This window comes from Trachurus japonicus, chromosome 22 (genome assembly GCF_045865225.1).
Source record: "Trachurus japonicus isolate A0001 chromosome 22, Traja_1.0".
Taxonomy (NCBI): Eukaryota; Metazoa; Chordata; class Actinopteri; order Carangiformes; family Carangidae; genus Trachurus; species Trachurus japonicus.
Genome location: NC_140928.1, coordinates 8,664,468 through 8,679,151, shown reverse-complemented (window position 1 = coordinate 8,679,151; position 14,684 = coordinate 8,664,468). Strand labels below are relative to the sequence as shown.

The following is a 14,684-nucleotide window of genomic DNA, read 5'->3' as shown; positions in this document are numbered from 1 at the left end:
TTCCTTTTCATGTGTTTTGGATGATCCAATTAAATCATATGTTTTTTTTTTTCATTCCCCAACAGTCTTAAAATGGTGAATCTTGATATGAAACAAAGCAGTGCGCTTCTGCATTTCTCAACATTTTGTTCTTCTGTCTACTTGTGTCTGATCAGACCTATCACAGCATGTGGTCACAGACTGCAAACAGGCCATGGGCCTTTTGGAGGAGGGCATCGCCAACCGCATCACTGCAGCCACCCACAACCATGACGCCAGCAGCAGATCTCACGCCATCTTCACCATCCAGTACACACAGGTCATCATCTCTCCAAGACCCAGACAGTTGCACTTATCTGTTAATGAATCAGTCTCATAACGATTCTCTTTTTGCCAATAATTCCTCCTTGGGTTCTGACAAGCAGTTTATATTGTTAGCAGCTATTGTGATGTGATCACTCATCACTATTAGCAGCTTCAGGGATGATCTCTCTTGTCTTTTTCCCAACAGGCAATCTTAGAAAATAACCTTCCTTCAGAGATTGTCAGCAAGATTAACCTGGTGGACTTGGCTGGGAGGTGAGATTGTATTTTTCTTCTGTTGTTTTCCTGTTCGTTTGTTGTTTTTTTGACAACATCTTTTAACGCAAAGTCATGACAAATCTGCCCCCTAGTGGAGCTTTCCCACTGCCCTGAGATTTTCTCCCCATCCCAAATTTTCTTTACATCTACACTTGAACCTCACTGACACGTTTGTTTTTGTTTTGGACAGTGAGAGAGCTGACCCCCACTACTGCAGGGACAGACTGACAGAGGGCTCCAACATCAACAAGTCACTGGTCACTTTGGGCATTGTCATTTCTGCTCTTGGTAAGATCCTTTTAAAACCTTTGTTATTTCAATTTAAAGAACAAATGGTACTGACGTGTATTCTCATTTATCTGCTGTATCCCGCATCGTTCATGTCTCTGCTTCCATAGCCCAGAACTCCCAGATGTCCAGCAGCTGCCAGAGCATCAACAGCATGGCCTCAGAGGGCGATGGCAGCACGGTGGGAAGCCACAGCAGTTCATTTTCTGGAGGAGGCAGACGCCACTGCTTTATCCCCTACAGAGACTCTGTCCTGACTTGGCTCCTGAAAGACAGCCTTGGCGGCAACTCCAAGACCATTATGATTGCAAGTAAGTGTCACAGGTGCCATTATTATTTTCAAAGGCGTATTCCTAGGCTTCTTTTTTTGCTTTATCCTGGCATTAAATAAAGACAGCGGCTGCTTGGATGGTGAGATATTAATGAATAAGCTGTGAGAATGGCTCACAGTCATGTTTTTGTACTTCCAACACCAACATTATGGTGCCGCTGTAGTCTCACTTATTAAACTGATGTTATTGTTGCATTTAATGTGAGTGTTAATTGCTGCACATGTCTCTTGTCTGTGTGTTTGCGTTGCAGCGGTCTCACCCTCCGCTAACAGCTACAACGAGACCCTCAGCACACTGCGCTATGCTGCCCATGCCAGAAATATTGTAAACAAGCCTCGTGTTAATGAGGTCAGTGCAGAGTTTGATGCCAAAGTGTAATGTTTGATCTAAATGTTCCTAGTAGGTTAATGTGTGTGCTTTGATTTCTGTGCAGGATGCCAACGTGCGGCTGATCAGGGAGCTGAGAGAGGAGATTGACAGGTTGAAGAGCATGCTGCTCAGCTTTGAAATGGTATGGTGACCTTTTATCATTAGAGCATACAGCTAACTCTCTCCAAAAAAAGGTCCTCTAGTATTCTAAGGCTTTGCATAAAAGAAATTCCCACATTACAAGTTTTTATACCAAAGGCTTAAAATATAGTGCTTTGTGTCTTTGTCACGTTTTAATCCCTGGAGTGAAAAAGATTAAAGTGCATTGTATCATGTGTGACATTTTCCCTCTCCACTGTTTTTCTTGACTGATCATTTTTATACCCCCTTGACTGACAGCAGCGCAATCCCAGTCCATCCCTGAGTGATGAGAGGGATGGAAATCTTTCTGACATCGTGCTTCAGAACGAACTAAAGGTAACACGAGGTCGACACAGACGGTTACATCTGCCTGACAAGATGCAGTAGTCATTGACACATCAAACCAGTGTGCTGTGTTATATTAAATTGAATGTTTTTTCATGACTCTGATGGATGTTTTACAAAAAAAAGAAATTCAGGGCACAGTTGCATCAACCTTTTGATTTCTCATTATATGTGTCATGTGGCCAAATGGGGTTAAAATCACAGCTCAAGCCAAACTCTGCTTCAAGACTGTAGAAAAGATATAGAGATAGAAACGTGTCATGTAGATTTATACAAAAAAGCGTGTAAAGATTTTAAAGATATTTATGACATACTATGAAGGATCAGTTTACATAAATGCCAAAAATAATCTGACATGCCTCTAGGTGTATTTAGCAGTTCAGACAGGATTTTTCCTTTCCCAGTTTTTGAGATATCTGCTCTGCGACTCTTGCGGGTTTCTCCTTATGATTCACTAAGTTTTTTTTTTTTTTTTGCTTGACATAAAAATAAAACTATACAGATTACAGTCTGTGGGTTGTGATGGGACTGGGACCTTGTTTCTTGAAAAACACACTGTTACCAAGCTTTTCTGGTATGATGATCTATTTTTTATGCATTGAGCAACCCACATTCATTTCCATGATGCACATTAGTTGTATTAGGATATTAATGTTGTGGCAAAGGTCCAGTCGCGAAACCTTATTGAATCTGGGTGAGCTCAACCTTTGGCAAAATGTTGAGTAGTGTGGTGTATTTTTGTCAGTCTTTTACTTTAGAAGAAATTGGAATATTTAACATTGCCGTTATCTTCTCTACATGACCTTCCTTCATGATGCATGTCCCCTCCTCAGGTGGAGCAGCTGACGAAGGACTGGTCGGAGAGCTGGAGGGACAAGAAGGAGCTGTTGGAGCAGTACAGTTTGGACATCGACAGGGACCGGGCCGGCTTCCTCATCAACTCCCTCCAACCACACCTAGTTACCCTGGATAGAGATGTTCTCAGCACTGGGATCGTCTTCTATCACCTCAGGGTATGATGATGACGGGAATGCAAATACATGTACAGAATCCTTAGTGTTTACACCATTATTTATAGTCTCTTTTTTGTGAGGTCTTCTCTTTTTTTGTTGCATTTTTATGATATGTGTGTTGGCTTCAGTGTAAATGATAAACAGTTGGGCCTGTATATGAATATATTTTAGTTTTGGCATAAGAATTACAAGTAAAGTGCTGGACTTGATGGTGAAAGTGTTACTGGTGTTTTTGTTTTGAAATCGTGTACCTTCACATCTGTATCTCATTTCTAAGTTTCTTTTCATCCCCACTAGAGACTCACATCACTCATTTGCACACACGCCATTACACTAAAAATACACATTTGCATGAGCAACATGATGCAACCTCCCACACACTAATATTTTTTTCATTTGCTCTACTTTCCCCCCAAATCTCAAGTTCCTGTTTTTGTCAGCTGTCTTGACTGAAACCATCTCTTTTTTTGTCTACTAGATTCTCCCCCCTCCTCCTCCTTCTACTATTTTTCCTCTGTTCTGCTAGAAAAACTCTTGAGAAAAGGTGTGTTTCTACTGTCTACTTCTTTTTTTTCCATTCTACCCTCCAACTGTCCTGTCGATCTCCCATCTCTCTGTGTGAATGTCTTCCACAACGCATAAAGCCCACTTGGATAAGAAGCTCTTAGTTCTGAGGCTAGGACTCAGGGGATCTTAAGCTGTCCTGATTCTGACAATGACAAGCATACCCTTAGGCCTGACAATTACACTGTTTCCCGCATGTGAAGAGCTGAGGCCACCTGGGAGCACATGTGGTCCTGACACCATATAAGAAAGCCTTTAATCTCATTAGATAAGAGCCCAAAGTAAACAAATTGCATTTTTTTCTGTCAGCTAAGTAGAAGATTAGAAGTGAAAGGACAATAGCTATTCAAAGGACATTGTGAGAAATTGTTGTCATTATATGTACTATCACTTTTGTTTGGAGCACACCCAGCTAATGACATGGATGGGGTTTGTTTTGATGTGATTGTTTTTGTGGCTTTTTATTCATCATGTTTTGATTGTTGTTGCAGGAAGGAGTCACACACATTGGACCTCAAGACCAGTTTGAAGAGCCACAAATAGGTACTACTTATTCATTTGCTGTCAGTGTTTCCTAATTCAGCTACAACTATTCCTTTTCAAGCTGTTTAATGAGATTTTTTTTTTCTTTTGGAAATCCTCAAAGCCTCTTATGGCCTACCCTTCTCACAGAGTAAACATACAACAAACTGACAGCTTGAGACATTATGTGCAGCAAAAAACAGCAAACCAAAAAAAAAGAGTATCCAGTTCATTGACTGGGATATCACAGGATGTTCAGCACATTGTAACTGTTAAGTGAGAGTGGATGATAAAACATAATATGTCCTAAAATGGCCCGTTAACTTTTCATTAAATGCTGCATTGAGCACTGAATATATTTAAGAGTGCAGCAGCTGCCTAAATCAGTATGTGCGATTGTGTTTCTGCTTTCCCTTTTTTAGTTCTGCAGGGCAGTTCCAGCTGTGAGATTGAAAACCGCGGAGGTGTGGTAACACTCAGGCCGCTGCCGGGCTGCTCCTGCCTGCTCAACGACAGAGAGGTCACTGAGCCCTGCAGACTGGCTCAAGGTCAGTTCATGTCCTCAACAAAACAGTCTGTTCACACTGCATTCTTCCCCCTAGGTGGGACACACATTTTATATTTTTGATGAGATAAATACTAAAGAGAATAATGTAGTAATTGTTGTGTGTTGTTTTCAAAGCTTTTATAGATGTGGTGTCAGAGAAAGTTATGGTCACTCTCATGCCAATAGAAGATAAGCTCAGGCCAGACAGAGTTGATAGAGAGTTTTAATCTGGAAGATTTCAGCTTTGGTTGAATTGATGTTGTTGTGTCTGAATAATACAAGTCCAGAGTCGTGTTCAAAATGACACGTTCATTGATCACTGAGCGTCAAAGCCCTGACAAGTTGTTTGGCCATGATGAAACTCTGATGTCTTCTTTGTAAATCGCTGTAGCACTACTTGTACTAACTCCAGTATGTTTCTTCTTCAAATACCCAAGACCAGCCCTTATGCTCTTCAAAATTCCAACACTGTGTGTGACATATGCAAACAAATTATGCGTGATGTGTGCGAACATCGGTTTTTATTCTCTGAATTCATTCAGAACTGCGTGCAGCAATTTTCTATGAACCACTGAGGTGCATAGGTTTACAATCAGAATCCAGTGTGGGAATTGTAGACTCACAATTCAAACTTCTATGCAGAGAGGTAACTAACGAGTGTAAATTCATTAAATTGCTTGAGGCTGAATAAATGCCAACCATGAGTGGAATCAAAAATTAGGTTTAATTGGATTTTTAAAAAAAAGTCACTTTAGCTTCAGATTTAACTGAATTCAGGACATACTACCAACAAGTTATGCTGAGAATTTATGTAAAGTGACAAACAAAAAATCAGAGTGAACAGCTCTTGATACTGAACATTAAGGCCTGTTGAGTGATTTGTGGATGTGACTTGCATATCAAGTCTAGGAGAATGTATGATGATATACGTATGCACACACACACACTTAAAAATGCACAGAGTCATCCTAAGAATAAAAATGTAGACACGCACTCACACCCACCCTGCTGCTCTTATACAGACACACATACACACACGAGCTAACATCAACCCAATGCCACAGGATGAGCACAGCCTGTGATGAAGGACATATATCTCTCTGTCTCCAGGGATGGTGATCACCTTGGGAGGAGTGCATAAGTTCCGCTTCAACCACCCGGCAGAGGCAGCGGTCCTCCGAGAACGCAGACGGGTAAGTGCTGCTCGTAAGAAAATAAGTATCAATTTGCTGCTTAAGTTGGAAAAAAATCAAGACGATACTGATGATGAACAGATAATTGAGATGCTTCAGGGCACAAAAATAGGATGTTGGTACAAGAAAGCCAACTTTCTTTATCCATTCTGTGAATTTTGTTGGTGGTTTTATTTTTTGTGCATATCACAGTGGATCTTCTCTTTACTATTCACAGGCCAGTGAAGGGGGCATGACCTGCACCTACATTGACCTTTGCCCTTCTACTCCCGACCACAGGTAAATAATGCCTCCAAGAAACAGTCTTTTAGGAGAATATACATAAATCTGTGTGTGTGGTGCACAGAGAGATTTCTCTGCCAAGTCACAGCATGCATATTTGATAAGAGTTACAAAGTGTTGGACCATTGTACATGCTGTAGAAGTAGGACAATGCTTCATGCATGTTTTCTTCAGCATGCTGAGATGGCATGTGTTTCAGTTCGCCCCCTCCCTCTTGAACAGTCCCAGTTAGCTGTTTACAGGACAGGCTCAGCCGGGCGTTGCTTAGTTACTGCAGAGATCCTGAACTGAAAACTAACAACAGTAGCTTATACTTCGAAGCTACCACTCTGCTCTTACTGCGACACTACTATATTCTAACATTCAATTGAGGAAAGAGTATACCTTTTACTGCAGTTTGTCTTTTATTTAAAAATAGCTTCTCACTCTGTTTCTTCTTTGTGTCTGTTTTATAGTGTCGAAGAAGTGCAGCTCCAGGGGCAGCTGGATACCTGTGTCTCCCCCAGCGAGGAGCCGACTGCGAGACAGCGGGTGGAGGAGCAGCAGCGATACGTGGAGAGTTTACGACAGGAGATCCAGGCTGCACAGAGACGTGCCGAGAGAGAGCTGGAGAGAGAGCAGGCCCACCTGCGACAGCAGCATGCTGAGAGTAAGTACTTTCCATGTATAAATTTATTTCAACTGCTCGTGTCAGTACCCATCAACTTTCAAACCCCACCGAAGTTATAAAGTGCAATAAAACTACATCAAAGTTTGTCTTTTAATGATATGGTTACGAATATTTCCACACCGTTAACAGTCTCTTTTCGAATCATTATTTAACAGTCCAGCAGTGGATTTTGCAAGAGAAGCAACGCCTGACAACAGTACAACAGAGAGTCACCCAAGAGTCTGGAGTTCAAACAGACGTTATCCCTGCATCTTTCCCGGAGAGGCTGACAGGTCATGTGTGTGGGGATCAGGAGGATTTGATGGTGGATCCTCCCTGTCAGGTCGTTAGAGCCAGGAAGAAGGCGGTGCAGGAGGAGCTACTAAAGCATCACGGCCTTTGCCGCACTGAAAGTCGCATCCGTCGGAAAAGGCTGCACTATCAGCTGGAGAGAATTGCCCGCAAGAGGCATCTGTTGGAAGCTAAGAGGCAATTGCAGCAGCTGGAAAAGGCCCTGCCTCCCGCACCCGAAAGCCCAGAGTCTCCTGAGTTGGGGTCCCCCTCCAAGACTAGAGGACGACCATTCACTTCTCGCAGACACTCATTCTCAGCTGACCTTCTTTCCCGGCTTTACCCACAGAACACTCCCATCTTCAAGTGAGTTAATGGAGTACAATCAGTTTTTAGATTGCCCTTTCATGTTGTTTTGTTGGTGTGAGTGTGTGTATGTTATTCTCTAGCTGTTGTGTGGTTTTCCTATGTGTTAATACTTTCCTTAAATTTGAAATTAAGTCTTTTTTTTCCCTCGGCAGACATTTCCTGAAGAGGAACAGATCCATAGAACTGACTTCAAATCCATCGACAGCATCTGATTCTATTGGCAGCAGGAAGTGGGTTTCAGACGAGTGTCTTCCCAGGGAAAGGACTCAGAGTTGCTCCGGGACCACCTTCTCAGGACCAAGCCAATCCCTCCCAAGTAGAATAAGCTCCTCTGAAAACATCAGACAAACTTCCAGAGAGGAACCACAAGCTCCGCCTTGTCGAGAGCGGCCTGAAAGAAAACCTCTCCTGCCAAATCGAGATCTCTCTTTTAAAAACAGATCAGACCACAGCTCGACGCTTATTCTGAAGTCACCCCTGGGAACTACTGTGCAGCCAGTCAGCAAAGAAAATATACAACAACCCACAACAGACAGACCCAGTTCGGAAATTGTGGCTTGTACGACTGCGAGAACCCCATTTCATGTTGATAATAGTGGACTTAAAACCAGCAGGAAACCTTGCTCTAGTTCTGTGGGGCCCAGGTTAAAAACAGCCTTGTCCAAAGTGTTCAGAAAACCACCATCAGGTACAAATGGAGGACGAGCTCCCAAACCTTTCGGGAAGATAGCAAGCAAACTTCGCTGGAGACAAAAAAGAGACAGGAGCCTAAAAGACCCCAATATGAGCCAAAGCAAATGTGGCATTAAAACGGCTGTCTCGTGTGAGGAGCTTGATCAGAGGAATCTTTCTGAAGACATTAGACAAAGGCGGTGGCACAGTACCGAGGCTCTCATGAAAAAGACAAGCAGATGGATTGAGAGGCAGGAGGGATTGATGGGATGGGAGGAAGACCAAGAGGAGTGGAACGAAGGAACATCAGACTGTGAGAGTCTTTTCTCTCTTGATTCCCTGTCCTCTGCTTACGCCACAGCGCTGGCAGAGCAGCTGAGGCACGAGGAAGCTGCTCAGAGTGAAACGGAGAGCGAAGACAGTGAGATGTCTAAAGACTCCTTGGCTGTGGAAAGCAATGGGAAGTACTCCACAACAGTGAGATTCAACCGAACAGTGGTACCAAGTTACTCACTGGTGACGGATTCTTCTCATTTATCCGTGGGGCGAAATAGAAATGTACAGAACAGTTTAGACTTGGAAAGCTCACAGAAGCCCCGTGTAATCCCTGCAGCGGCCGACTGGAGCCACCAAAGTTCCCCAAAATCTGCAAACAAAGGGGAAACTGGTGCAACAAAGTCACAACTTTTGTCACAAAGTCAATTAGCAACATATTCCAGAGGAACAGACACTGTGCACGAATTGACTGAAGACTTTGGGAACATGCAAACCACTTCAACCAGCAGTCCACGCTCTCTGAGCAGCTGCAGTGTGAGGGAGCCAGAGAACCTGCTGGCACTCACCGACGCCTGGTCATCCACCGATGCGGCAGACAGTCCTAGGATTCACAGAGAGTCGCTGTCTCTCCAAAGAAAAATGATTTTCAGACAGGTGGATAGCAGCAGCAGCAGCTGCAGCAGTTCCAGTCCGACCAGTATGAACCTGTCAGACTCCCAGAGTGGATATAGAGGCTGCAGCTCAACATGCACCAGCACTGAGGGTGTCAATGTGACAGTGCAGGAGCACAGACTCTTGACATCAGGGGATGTTCTAACAACACCACAAGATTCCCCGGTCTCATGGGATCAGGAAGACGGGGATCAACAAGGGCAACAATCAGAACATGTGGAAAATACAATTATAGATTCTCTAGACAACAGCAGCAACAACAACAAAAGTCCAGCATCTTCAACCACCTCAGATCAGACAACTTTGTCACACACTAACATTTCTCCCACTGAACCAGCAGCAGCAAACCTGCTTCAGGTGTTTCCAGATGCACCTGATATGGTCACTGGGGATGTCGCTATGTCCTCTGACCCTGAAATCTGCACCACAGGTTGTCAATCAGTAACAACTCCTGCTAACCAAGGCCAAGTGCTTAATAAGATGTCTGAAGCTTTGAGTGCCTTTAAACTGTCCGCTGACGATGAATTACTATGCAGTCTAGATGGAAAAGAAAAGCTTAATGATGCACATCAGCACGAGTGTCAGAATACCAAAGATGTATCACTTGCATGGGATGAAACCAAAGGCGCTGAGCAGTATGTTGCACTACAGCAGGAGCTTGTTAAATCAGCTGGTAAAAATTCCAGGAAGAGGAACAAAGAGCAACAGGATGCTTTCATGGGCAGTCTGAAAATTCCAAAAAGGAGCAACAGCAGAGAGTTGGTAACTTTCTGTTCGACAACAGTTGGCAGCGAGGGTCACATTTGGCCCGATGACAACAACAACAGAAGCGGCTCTAAAGCAGAGCAGTCTGTCGTGGAAACTGACAGCCATGGATCCGATTCCGCTTGTGCTGATGGCAGCATTAGAGAGGACAAAGTGGCTTCAGTGGCATCGCCAGTTTCTGATCCCCTGAGCTGGAAACTTGGACAAGTCTTTGAGGAGTCTAACTGTGAGCTTAAAAATGTTGACAAAACCTCTCAGAGTGGCTCCTCAGTGGGAGACAGAAATATGGTTGAGAGGGAAAATGTAACAATAAAAGCAGTCGTTGTGGAAACAAAAGGAGGAGAGTTCAAAATTGATAACCCCAGAAAACATCAAGGAAATAGAAAACACATACGCAGGTCTGAAGCCATTTGTAGTGCAATTGACCAGAGAATCTCAGAAATGATGAAAGAGCATGTGAGATTGTCATTGACTGACAGTGATGATGACCGGACAAGCAGGAGTCAAAGCTTGAATGCCTTAGCATCGGCTGCATGTCATTTTGGCTGCAATAGTGAGAAAAATACACAGACAGAAAAAGAGCAGAGAGATGAAAGGGAAAATCGGGTGAAAGAAGGAACAAACCTCAGTGGACATGCCTCAGTGGAAAGGACAATCAAAGCCACCGTGGACAAAAGTGTGCACCTGGCATCAGACACACCAGCTGAATTAAGGACCAGCCATGACAGCAAACTGCTTAAATCAACTGAAGCAACTCAAACGACTGATCTGAACTTTTCTGATGAGACCTCAGACAAGCCAGTGAATGATGAAGGTGTTGTCCAAAATACTTCCAACAACATCCAATCAGATGTGACGTATAACAGCCATGGAGAGACTGAGCACCTGGAAACAGCAGTTAGTTTGTCCATAACCAGTGATCCCACATCTAGGAGACGATGTATTGATTCTCCAGGAAGCACTGTGGAGAAAAATGCTTTATCTCAGAAAATGAATGATATAGGCAAACAAAAAGTAACTTTCCGTCTTGATTCAACTTTAAATGATATCTGCTCAAATAGAGTTGACAACCAGACCTCTTCTGATGCCCCTGCTGTGGATCCAGATAACCCGCAGCTTCACCAAATACACCATGAATCACATTTTATCACTGGCGGTATAAAAGTTGGATGTAGCTGTGTAGAGCCCATCCGTTTGGGAGCCACATCCAGTCTTAAAGATAAAGACCATTGTTCATACAAACAGCGCTCACCACAGATGACTGAGCAGCATCTCCAGTGTAGTCCTGACACATCTGGGGCCACAAAATTCATATCTGATGGGGGAAGTCTTCAATTCAAACCACTCAATCGTAACAGCGACCAGAATACATCCTTTGATGAGAATACCTCTGTGATGGAGATTGCAGTTGCTCCTGGCTGTGATGGAAATGGTGAAACAGGGACCACAACAGGAAGTAAAATGTCCGTTGCAGCACAGGATCGGTTTAGCCGTACACAAACCCATTCAAATAATTTGGCTCAGACTTGTGTGGTCAATATGAATTACAACAGGTGTCACAATCCATCAATTTCACAGAGCAAATATGACAAACACACTCAGGTTGATGGTAAAGTAAACTGTGTGATGAAAAATGACAAAGAGACATCAACCTGCCAGGCTGACACACAGGCCCCAGAGATATTTTCTCAATTGAAATATGAAACAATTGTTTCTGGTTCCACGCAGCCTCTAAACCAAATACCACAGGGACATGGTGTCAGAAATACAAGTTGTTGTGGATCTGTCATGTCTAGAGAGGGCGATTTAAACACACCTGGTGGTACACAAGGTAATTCTGCTCTTGGGGCTAAAAAGGCCAAGTCAAAGAGGCTGAGAAGGTCTAAGATCCAGACTCATCCTTCCTCTTCCTCCGATTCCTCTTTTAAGTCATCCGACGAGGATGAGGAGGATGATAAAACATCCAGAGTGCATCACAGTCGACTCTCATCTAAATGGGTGAAGCTTTCCACCCACAGTGATGCTAAACAAGAGGTTCGACAGGCTACAAATAACAATGCAGATGCTTCTGTGCCATTGTCAGTTAACAAAACTAACATTAAGTCGTCTTCCTTTGGGACTTCCCACAAAAGTGAGGTTAGGTTTAGTAGAGATTACAACCAAAAAAGACGTTCCTCACCCCCTCAGGCTATCCCAGAAAAGACAAATGTGGAAAATATCTTTCCGCATGCGATGAAAAATGAACCACAGCAAACACTGAAATCCCAGGACTCCCCGATGCATTTTGCCTCAAGTGACATCAATCCTTTTGTTCACCAGTGGCAAGACAATGACTCAAACCAGCACTGTTACAAGACCCCGTCATTTGGGAGCGCTGCCGACCTCTCCTGCAAATCTCCGCTTTTAAACAGCGGTGAAAAAGGAATGACAAGATGCTGCAGCGTTGACAATGGTTTGAATGGGCAGAACTCTCCTTTCAATTCCCATCTCAGCACTTACGCCACCAACAAAGGGCTCTCCAGCACCCTTAGCAGTATGGAGGATTACAAGGAGCAAACAGGCCAAACGCCTCAGCTTACACCGTGTCAGCAGACGTCCGCTGATATTCACAATCATTTAGCCAATCTGACAGTGAGCGGCAGTTCTTCAAATAACAGCGCTCCTGGTGGTTTTGGCAAAAGCTCCAGTCATGTGGATGAAATTATGTATGTCTACTCGTCTGAACAAGAGGGTCACAAAAGCAGCAAAACAGGCACCCAAAGGAAGAAGACGTGTGAACATGGCACCCAAACTGGGCGCGGGCTTCGAACTGTAAATTTTACTAAAGAATCTCCTACGTGGGCCAGCATGGAAAGCATGTCGGCTCACCTGTCCAAGTTAATCAGCAGCACCTCGAACCTGCTGGGAGACGTCCAGGGAATGAGAACAAGTGAAGCTCGCAGGGCCAGTCCAAGGAGGAGCATCAACCTGTCAAATGTCAGCATCTCTTACAGCGAGTCCAGCGACTGCTCCCGGAGAGACTGCTCCACTCAAACAGCCGTGGATGTTGGGATCCAGACAGAAGCAGCAGAGAATGAAGTCAGTGTTGATCACTCACCCAGTGAAAAGTCCAGACCCCATGAGGTCAACGTGATAGTCAAAGTGATCGGCTCTGAGGCTGTCAGCGTGTCCAAGGACAAGGATGTGCACTGTGAGGTTAAAACTAAAACTAACACGGCGGCTGAGCTGAAGTTGTCTGATGCCTGTGCTGCCTCACAATCAGAAAATACCACTCTGAGAACACCTCCTGTAAAAAGTGCAGCTGAATGTCAAAAACGTGTAAGATCTGCGTCTTCTAGAGGCTCAAAACAAAACACCTCGGAGGCACCGTGCCATAAAAATGTTCCAATATCTGAAATCACACAGAGATCGCCAAGAAATGTCCCCCAAGAAAATCACAGTTCGTGTGTAAGAAACGACCCATCACCTCATTCAAAGAAACAAGCGACATACAAAGATCGTGCATCATCTCCCATTCTGACTGTAGGAGCCAGGTTAACTATGAAACAGAAAGGAAAACCACCATCACTATGTTCTTTGAAGTATATGGGTGGGAAAATACACCAGGGCTCTGTGGGAGACGACCTGTCTGTGCCTTGCAGCAAGCAGTCAGTGCGCACATCTGTCTCAAACGATGATCAGATATTCACACCGGAGTGCGATGTTTCCTCTTGTCAGTCAGAATCTATCTCCCTCGAGAGGGTGAGCGAGATGAGTTGTTCGAGCCCTAAAGGATCCGATAAATGCTCTCGTTCATCAGTGGATAGATGTGCAGACACCGACAGGAGAAATGTCATCCACAAAGACGAAGACGACCATCGTAACGGTTCAAAATGGCAGGTGAGCTCTCCGCAACTGAGACCTACTACATCCACAAAAGGTTTAACTTTACACAACCATGTCTCTCCCATATTGAGACAGAATAATACGCACAATCATCAAACTAAAGCCACACGTGGAGACACATCAATTTATACAAGACCTGCAGTTGATTCTGTGGATTATTACACCGATTGCTACGACCCATCACCGCTCAGCGACAGGACTGTACAACTTCAAGAGGATGACATGGTGTCACTGGCGCCCAGCGAGTGCAACACGGATATCCTCGTGAACATCGAACCCGACACCAGCGCGTCCCCGTGTCGAGACCGGCGGATCATCCCAGAAGACCTGCCCATGCACAATAAGTTCACCAACTGGTCGGGCATCATCAACAACCAAAGATCTAAACGCTCCGCCAACGACAAGAGCAGAAACTGCGGCGAATGGGGCGAGGTGGAAAGTTACGGGTCAAATGTGGAGTCCGTGGCGCAGAGCGACAGAAGGGCGAGAGAGATAGAGAGGCTGCGGCAGGAGAGAGAGCAGGTGATGGCATCGGTCAGCCTCAGCATGAACCCAACACCTTTGACTGTGGAGCTGACAGAGGCCAAGCTGCATTATGGGCTGGGAGAGACGGATACACTGTTAAAGATGTTGTCCCCACGGTCCAGAGAAGAGCCGGAGCCACCGACCTCTGCTCCCACCAAACAGCAGCTCTATGATCGGTAAGGAACACACAATGTTATAAAGTCTAACACTAATCAGGGCTGGGTTTTCTTTTTTCTCTTCAACAATACAGCCCACGCCTCAATGCATTATGTTTAATACTGTCATAAAGAGGCTGTAATCTACATTTTTATTACACAATAACTGTGTGTCGAATTATGATGTGAAAACAATGAGGAAGAGAAGTGTCACCTGAAGCTCTCCTCGGCTTTCAGCTTATTCTTAAACTGTCCACCCCACAATTTC

General features: G+C 44.4%; 1 protein-coding gene across 2 annotated transcripts in view; it reads left to right on the top strand.

The window, feature by feature from the left end:
- The window catches only part of stard9 (StAR-related lipid transfer (START) domain containing 9), a 40,346-nt gene that overhangs the window by 18,257 nt on the left and 7,405 nt on the right, over nucleotides 1–14,684 (top strand). Inside the window, exons 8-22 of one of the 2 annotated variants that reach the window (XM_085768554.1) lie at nucleotides 156–298; nucleotides 491–558; nucleotides 752–849; nucleotides 960–1,160; nucleotides 1,432–1,529; nucleotides 1,615–1,692; nucleotides 1,950–2,027; nucleotides 2,870–3,049; nucleotides 4,105–4,156; nucleotides 4,558–4,683; nucleotides 5,793–5,875; nucleotides 6,093–6,154; nucleotides 6,613–6,806; nucleotides 6,983–7,463; nucleotides 7,619–14,437. In XM_085768554.1, the coding sequence (XP_085624680.1) occupies nucleotides 156–298; nucleotides 491–558; nucleotides 752–849; nucleotides 960–1,160; nucleotides 1,432–1,529; nucleotides 1,615–1,692; nucleotides 1,950–2,027; nucleotides 2,870–3,049; nucleotides 4,105–4,156; nucleotides 4,558–4,683; nucleotides 5,793–5,875; nucleotides 6,093–6,154; nucleotides 6,613–6,806; nucleotides 6,983–7,463; nucleotides 7,619–14,437 (8,761 nt within the window). The remainder of the gene's footprint in view (nucleotides 1–155; nucleotides 299–490; nucleotides 559–751; nucleotides 850–959; nucleotides 1,161–1,431; nucleotides 1,530–1,614; nucleotides 1,693–1,949; nucleotides 2,028–2,869; nucleotides 3,050–4,104; nucleotides 4,157–4,557; nucleotides 4,684–5,792; nucleotides 5,876–6,092; nucleotides 6,155–6,612; nucleotides 6,807–6,982; nucleotides 7,464–7,618; nucleotides 14,438–14,684) is intronic. The other variant, XM_085768555.1, reaches the window with a different exon arrangement.